Source organism: Vipera ursinii, assembly GCF_947247035.1.
Source record: "Vipera ursinii genome assembly, chromosome: 1".
Taxonomy (NCBI): Eukaryota; Metazoa; Chordata; class Lepidosauria; order Squamata; family Viperidae; genus Vipera; species Vipera ursinii.
The window spans coordinates 10,158,569-10,167,012 of NC_139512.1; the positions used below are offsets into that span (position 1 = coordinate 10,158,569).

Sequence of the window (8,444 nt, forward strand, 5' to 3'; positions counted from 1 at the left end):
AGAAATAGAAATAGAAATAGAAATAGAAATAGAAATAGAATAGAATAGAATAGAATAGAATAGAATAGAATAGAATAGAATAGAATAGAATAGAATAGAAGCTGGAAGGGACCTTGGAGGTCTTCTAGTCCAACCCCCTGCTCAGGCAGGAAGCACTATACCATTTCAGACAAATGGTTGTCCAGTCTCTTCTTAAAAACTTCCAGTTTTGGAGCAAAGTCCATAGGGAAGCAAGATTCACTTAACCGTGTTACTAACTTAACAATTGGAGTGATTCACCTGGTGGAGCAGTGGGCTAATGCCTCCTTAAGCAACACCAGCTGCCTGCAATTAGTGCAGGTTCGAGTCCCACCAGGCTCAAGGTTGACTCAGCCTTCCATCCTTCCGAGGTATGTAAAATGAGGACCCAGATTGTTGGGGGCAGTTAAGCTGACTTTGTAATAATGCCGCTTGGGGTGTGTGTGAAAGCCCTAATAAGCAGGCATATACATAAAATGAAGGCTACTGCTAAGCTTGTAAGCCGCCCTGAGTCTTCGGAGAAGGGCGGGATATAAATGGAATTTTTAAAAAAAAACCTGTGGCAAGAAAGGTCATAAAATGGGGCAAAACTCACTTAACACATTTCTTACTTCGCAATGTAAATTTTGGGCTCGCTTGCAGTCGTGAGTCAAGAACTATTTGTATTGGAAGAGTTTTACCATGACTCTGCTAAGCCTTTTCTTCGTTATACAGGGCATATCTAGTTTCCTCAGCCAATCATTGTATGTTTTAGCCTCCACACCCTTTATCATCTGTGTGGCCCTTTGCACAATTCCTAGGGCCTCTGCATCTTTTTTTTTGTATTATGGTGACCAGAACTGCATGCAGTATTCCAAGTATGGCCTCATCAGCATCGTGCAGAGTGGTAGGATCACAGTTCGGTGGTCCTCATTTTTCAGACATTCGCCCACCGAACTACATTCCCTCAGAAGTGCTTTGCAAAAAACAAAATCTACTGGGAAGACTTCCATGGGCACTAAATGGGAAAATGGGAATTCTGGGAACTGATGCTACAGTGAGAAACAACATGCAGTCCCTGGCTGTGGCTTCATATGTCACGGTGTTAAGAATGCAGAGATGGCAAAGATCTCGGCTTATTTGAAAGATCACTCGCAAGAACGTTATGTTATGGAGTGGAGAAAATGGATTGAGTATATCCAGAACAAATATGGGACTAAGAAGTTTCATTTAGCATTTGAATAAGTCTTCCTTTTTTTCTCCTCTTTTTTTTCTTTTTTCCTTTTTTTATATATCTTATATTAATAGTGTTTGTAATTACCCTATATGAGCTAGAGAAAGATGGATTTCAGAGTTTATGGTTGTTAGCATATGAATGTTTAGGATTGGTTTTTTTTTGTTCTTTATACCTTGTACTTAGCTCTGGGAAGTCGGGGGGGGGAGGGGGGGAGGGGTAGGGAGGGAGGGATAGGGGAGGGTTAGGGGGGATTGTTAAAGATAAAATGTATGATAAAACTTTTCAATAAAAAAAAAGAATGCAGTAGTGCAGGCAAACTCTGCCCACAGCCAGAAGTTTGATTTTGGAAAGCTCAGGGTTGCATCAGCCTTTCATCCTTCCAAGGTCAGTAAAATGAGGACCCAGATTGTTGGGGGGCAATATGCTGACTCTGTAAATCACTTAGAGAGGGCTGTAAAGCACTGGGGGGGAATATATAAGTTTAAGTACTATTGCTAAGTAGGAGAATGACCAGGCTGAGCCCGAAGGAGGAGTCAAATGTGTCATCAGTCATGAGTCCCTGGGCACCCACAAGAGCTCTAAATCCAGCCCACCTTGAATGCCTTCTTAGTTCCCGCGCATTTCCCTTGACCTTTAGTATGTCAGATTTTTGTAGAGAGCTTAAGCGGGCAATAAACCTTTATACTCATTTGAACTGCCTGAATCTCCTGATTTTCCCAGCACTTGACAGGCTATCAAGAAATAAGTTTTTAAAAAACCTGTGACCCGCCCCTGAAATTTTCTCTTCCCCTTGGAAAGAATTTTTTTTTAAAAAAAAATCAGTGCGCTTTTTCTCTGATGGAATCTATAACGAGGAAAAAAAAAGGAGATCATTTCTCTGCTCAGCAGTAGCTTAATTTGCAAATTAACAGACTATTCTATACAAATGGCAGGGTAAGAAACTCACTCTGATTTTTTTTTCTTTTATCTTCCAAGCGTTTGCAGTTGTCGGTCTCCTCCTGAACCAGCCGAAGGAAAAAAAGACTCAGAATGTGGCTTTTAGAGAAAATCCGAGGCTCGGTGGATAACAGCGGTTCTCGCGGCAATGACTCGGCAGATAAGCAGTCCAAAGGACCGTTGTACAGCAACGTCCTGACGCCGGATAAAATCCCGGATTTTTTCATTCCTCCCAAGCTGCCGACGGTGCCTCCTGAGGCAGAGGAAGGGAACACCAAGCCGAATCTGGGCACTTCGGCCTCCGAGCAGAATTTGTCTGCCCGCAAAACTCAGCGCAGCCCTCGTTTGCCCGTGAAGGCCGTTTCGGAGAGCAAAAACCTCCTAAAAGCCGCCAGCCGACACATCATCCAGATCGAGAGCGCGGATGAATGGATGTCTGAAGAAGACTACAGCACCAATGCAGACCCACAGTCCCAGACGGCCATGTCGCTGCCGTATGTCCCCAAAGCACAGACCTCGTACGGCTTCGCGACGCTGATGGAGAGTCCTCACACGCGCCGCAAGGAGTCCCTTTTCCACAGCGAGCACACCAGCCTGTGTCCATCCCAGTCGTCCTCGCCCAGTTCTCAACGTAGGTCCACCTCAGGAGGGGGCAAGACAAATGGGGAGAGCACCCACCTCAACCCCTCGGACATCAGTATGTCGCTCATGAATCCCTACCGTTACTTCAGTGGAGGGGAAAGCGATACCTGCTCCTCGGCGGAGTCCTCTCCCTTCGGTTCCCCACTGCTGTCCAGGTCGGTGTCCCTTCTGAAGATCTTCAGCCAGGAGAGTCAATCCAAGGTCATCAAACTCAAACACTCGGTGGCTCGCAACAGCTCCCTGTCCACCGACGATAGCTCGGCGGACACCAGCCCCAGCTCCCAGCGCCGCATGCGCTGCGCGACACCTCCGACTGGGGGAGCCACTGGCGGGGCACAATCCCAGCCCCTCACCCCCGCAGACCCCCAAGAGAGATTTCACAAGGAACACGTGCTCAGTTTTATCAAAGGAGGCAGCATCCGCTTGGTGGCCCAGTACAATCCGTCGAACGCCCGGCTGAGGGTGCGAGTTGTGGCCGCCGAAGACCTCTACGACAAGCACTGTGACATCAGGAGCATCAACTGTTGTGTGTCTCTCTATTTAAACCCCGGCAAGCTGCAGAAACAGCGGAGCACCATCATCAAGAATAGCCGCAACCCCATCTTCAACGAAGATTTCTTTTTCGACGGGCTAGGCATCAGCAACGTGAGGAAAATGTCGCTCAAGGTCAAAGTGGTCAACAAAGGCAGCAGTCTCAAACGGGACACTCTGATGGGCGAGAAGGAGCTGCCCCTCACTTCTTTGCTCCCCTTTTTATAAAGTCTCCCCTGTCCCCGCTCTCTGTGCCTGCCGCTAACCCCAGCGGGCTTCTTTCCCGCTCTGCAAACCGGGAAGGGTTGGAGAAGCTGCTCACGCAGGTTCCTCCAAGGCCGGCCAGCATTTCCTTAAAATGGGTGTTGCATGTTTGAGGTCCATGAATGGGGCACCCCAGCATTTTCGCACGAAACCTCAGCAGCTAGCAGCGTGACCCTGTTTTCTTAGAAGGTCAGGATATTCTTCATCCCTTGGGTCAAGAGGCGCGTCATTCGGTCACTGCGAGCTGATCTTCTTTCCCTGTTGCCATGTTGGAGGTAGCGTGGAAGAGGATCTGGGGATTTGAAGGGAACCAGGAAGGTTCCTTCAGATGGGTTTCCCTCAGGGTAGGAGGTGGGTGCATGAATAACCCAGGCTTCCTCCCTGTTTTTAAGCCTCTTCCTCACAAATGCATGCCGAGAATCTGAGGACGTATCCCTTTAAGATGCATGCTGGCTGCGTTTGATTATGTCGCCTGGTTCAGCAACTGCCAGTCTGCTGGAAGATAACCTCACCAGCCCACTTGGCTTCTGTGGAAGGGAGGGAGGGAGGGATGTGATCACCAGTTTCACTCACCCAGGAAACTTCTCCACTTCCCAAATGGGTGCAAATTCCAGCTTTTGACTTGGGAGCTCTTGTCAACGTGTGCTTTCTGAAGGAGAAGCGGGCAGGAGAATGAGTTGGACCCAGAGGAGATTCTGAAGCCCAGCGGATGATCCAGCAATTGTCCCCCAAATGGCTGTTTTGCAAGATTTGGGGGATTGGACAGAGGGGTCCCAGCCTGCCTGCTCTGCTTGACTTCAGAGGAAATCGCAGGAAAATCAGAGTGATGCCCGATAAGACTTTCAACCCGGGGTCGAAAAAAAACAAACATGGACCTATGGACGTCTGGAGAGTAGATCAAAATGAAGGAAGACACACAGAGAGATGACAAAGGAAAGAGGAAGATATGGAGTGGGCCGTGATTATTTTTTAATATTTTGATATCCTGGCTTGAGAGACAATCCTCAATAATAATGAATAATGATAATTTTAAAAAGTGGGCTGGGTGATACTCACGGAATTGCCTTATCCTGCACTGTTCTGCTTTGAGTCTCTGGAGACTCAGATCATTCCCAGCCTTAAGAGTTCGGAGTCTTTCAATCTGTACTTCAGATGGCTTGAACCCATCTGAAGATAAAACTCAGATGGATGGGTTTGAGGAAACAAGAGAGTCTTTATTGGGACACCCAACCTTCCATTCAAACAAAGGGGAAAAAGAAATCAGTGTTAGCCTCCAGAGCAGTATTTTTCAAACTTGACAGCTTGAAGATGGGTGGGATTCAACTCCCAGAATTCCCCAGCCAGCATGCTTTAAAGTGGCTGGACCTCAACTCCCAGAATTCCCCAGCCAGCATGCTTTAAGGTGGCTGCAACTCCCAGAATTCCCCAGCCAGCATGCTTTAAGGTGGCTGGACTTCAGCTCCCAGAATTCCCTAGCCAGCCATGAAGGCTGAGGAATTCTGGGAGTTGAAGTCCACAATCTTAAATTTGCCAAGTTTGGAAAAACACTGCTCTGCAGGGTGTTATTCGGGGACATTCAGGTTGAAACTTGGAAATGCTGAAGATTGAACTCAAGGCCTTCTACAAGTCAAGGACACAAGTTGTGGTTCCTTTTTAATATTAACTTCTTTTTTGGCTGAATTTTCCTAAGGAGCAAAAACCATCTCTTGTGCCAAGAATCAGTTCCCTTCATTGTAAACAGCCATCTCTCCTAAGTGTGTAGGTAAGCACTGTTCTTGCCAAACCTTAGGACCACAATCAAAGAACCATTGAACAAACAGCTTGGCAAACCTTAGTTTGCAATCCTTAAACCAGGGGTGGGGAACCTTGGCTCTTTTATGACTTGTGGACTTCAACTCCCAGAATTCCTGAGCTGGCTAGCTCAGGAATTCTGGGAGGTGAAGTCCACAAGTCATAAGAGCCAAGGTTCCCCACCCCTGCACCTAAACGAATATCTACATAAGAATTTAAAGTGAAGATCCATTGGGATCTGTAGTCTGAAATACAGCTTGTCCTCAATTAACAACCACTCATTCAGTGACAGTTTGAAGTTACAATGACATTGTAAAAGTGGTCCTTGAGGTTCTGACTATCCCAGCATCCTGTGCTCACATGATTGTAATTTGGGCATTTGGTAACTGGCTCACACTTATGACAGGCAGCCTTCTGCAGTCATGTGACCTTTATTGTGACATTCCCTGCTGGCTTCCCAAGTAAAGTCAGTGGGAAAGCCAGCAGGGAAGTCACACTCTGGTAAGTCACTCACACTCCAGAGGCTTTTTGCACTGAGGGGCCCAGCCAGTGGTGGGATTCAAATCCCTGAACAACTAGTTCTTTGCGTGGATGCAGGCCTGGGCCCCCAAGGCCTAGAACAGACTTCCGGAAGTAGCATGCCTGCACTTCTGGCAGACCGTTCTTGGCCTGGGAGGCCTCCTCCAGGCCTCTGAGGCCTAGAACAGACTTCCGGAAGTGGCATCCCTGCACTTCCGGCGGGCCGTTCTTGGCCTGGGAGGCCTCCTCCAGGGGTGCATTCAGCCGGTTCTCTGAACTCAACAAAATCGAACTGGTGCAAACTGACTGGATCCCATCAATGGGTCCAGCTTTGGTGCCCGCAGCACTCCTGTTGGCTACCTGTGCACCCTGGCACACCTGGAAGCAGCCACCTCTGGCCCTGCCATGTTTACACGCATGCACCCTCATGCACCAGGCTATAACCACCCCCTGGTTCTGTACTTGTGCCAACCACTTGCGCATCCTTGCACATCCTTCCCCACTCAGCAACAGCTACCTAGCTGCCTGCAAATGGGCTTACAAATCACTGGGAACTTGCGACTCTCTGCAGGCTTCCCCATTGACTTTGCAGGTTGCAAGCCGGCAGGAAGTTACAAGGTCCTCACCTAACAATCCACTATCCTTGCTTAATTTACAGTAACGGGGACTGCTGGAATTGCTGTTGCGAAGCAATGCAGTCACATGATGTTGCACTTTAGGATAGCATTGCTTAGTGATGGAAATTCTGGCCCCATTGCGGTCATAATCTAAGGACCGTATGCACTGAGTCTACATCATGGTGGATACCCATTTTTTTAAGGCAGGATTTTTGAATGCTGGAAAGTTCCTATATCTCCTTATTAATGACCATGGTCTTCCAATTTTTAATCCAGTTCTCAGATTTGCTCCTTGTGTAAATACAGGTAGTCCTCGACTTACAACCACAGCTGAGCCCAAAATTTATGCTGCTAAGTAAGGCAGTTGTTAAGTGAGTTAATGGTCTTTCTTGCCACTGTTGTTAAATGAATCATTGCAGTTGTTCAGTTAATAACATGGTTGTTAAGTGAATCTGGCTTCCCCACGGACTTTGCTTGTTGGAAGGCTGCAAAAGGGGATCATGTGACCCCAGGATGCTGCAACCATCATAAATACGAGTCAGTTGCCAAGCGTCTGAATTTTGATCACCTGGCTACGGGGATGGGATGGGATGCAACGAGCAAAGCACAGTAGCATTGTAGGCTTCACCACAAGGTGGAAAAGCAGTATATTTCTGTATGTGCAGAGATTACATAGGTATGATTGGCAGAAGTACATATGCTTTCCCAAGCTCAGAAGTCCTAAAGATATACACAGTGAGTCCTTGGCTTACAACCATTCATTTAGTGATGGTTCAAAATTAGAACAGCAGTGGAAAAGAAATGACGACTGTTTTTCACACGAGCTTTGCAACGTCCCTACGATCCCATGATCAAAATTCAGGCACATGGGAACTGGCCCCTATTTATGACAGTCACAGTGTCCCATAGGTGTGTGTGTCACGTGATCCCCTTTTGCTACCTTCTGACAAGCAAAGCTGGTGGAATCCCGATTCACATAACCGAGTGACTGACTAACCCACACTGTGGTGATTCCCTTAACAGCCGTGACAGCAAAGGTGGTAAAATGGGTCAAAAAAACCCTCCATAACTCTCACTTAGCAACATACATCTTGGGCTCAATTGTGGTCGTAAGTCGAGGACTACCTTTATATAAAACCCATTTTGAGTAGTTCTGTAAGAGGTAGAGCAATCTCGGCAAAAGAGGGAATAAATTGACGGTTGTTGTTGTTAGTTGCGAAGTCGTGTCCGACCCATTGCGACCCTATGGACAACGTTCCTCCAGGCCTTCCTGTCCTCTACCATCTTCTGGAGTCCATTTAAGCTCACACCTCCTGCTTCAGTGACTCCATCCAGCCACCTCATTCTCTGTCGTCCCCTTCTATTGCCCTCAATCTTTCCCAAAATTAGGCTCTTCTCCAGTGAGTCCTTCCTTCTCATTAGGTGGCCAAAGTATTTGAGTTTTAGCTTCAGGATCTGGCCTTCTAAAGAGCAGTCAGGGTTGATCTCCTCTAGGACTGACCGGTTTGATTGCCTTGCAGTCCAAGGGACTCACAGGCGTCTTCTCCAGCACCAGAGTTCAAAGCCCTCAATTCTTTGGCGCTCAGCCTTTCTTATGGTCCAGCTTTCACCGCCATACATTGCAACTGGGAAGACCATAGCCTTGACTATACGCACTTTTGTTGGCAGGGTGACGTCTCTGCTTTTAAGTGTGCTGTCTAGATTTGCCATGGCTTTCCTCCCCAGGAGCAAGCGTCTTTTAATTTCTTGGCTACAGTCCCCATCTGCGGTGATCTTGGAGCCCAAAAAAATAAAATCTGTCACTACCTCCATTTCTTCCCCATCTATTTGCCAGGAATTGAGAGGGCCAGATGCCATGATCTTGGTTTTCTTAATTTAAGTTTCAACCCAAGTTTTGCACTTTGCTTCTT

The 8,444-nt window shown here is 47.4% G+C and overlaps 1 protein-coding gene across 1 annotated transcript; it reads left to right on the top strand.

Moving 5' to 3' along the window:
- Positions 1 to 2,215: 2,215 nt before the first annotated feature.
- On the top strand, positions 2,216 to 3,571 carry C2CD4C (C2 calcium dependent domain containing 4C; the record flags this gene model as incomplete). The annotated part of the gene is made up of 1 exon (XM_083349649.1): positions 2,216 to 3,571. Exon 1 carries the CDS (start codon positions 2,264 to 2,266, stop codon positions 3,569 to 3,571), a length of 1,308 nt encoding a protein of 435 aa, XP_083205775.1. The 5' UTR covers positions 2,216 to 2,263.
- Between the last annotated feature and the right edge of the window lie 4,873 nt (positions 3,572 to 8,444).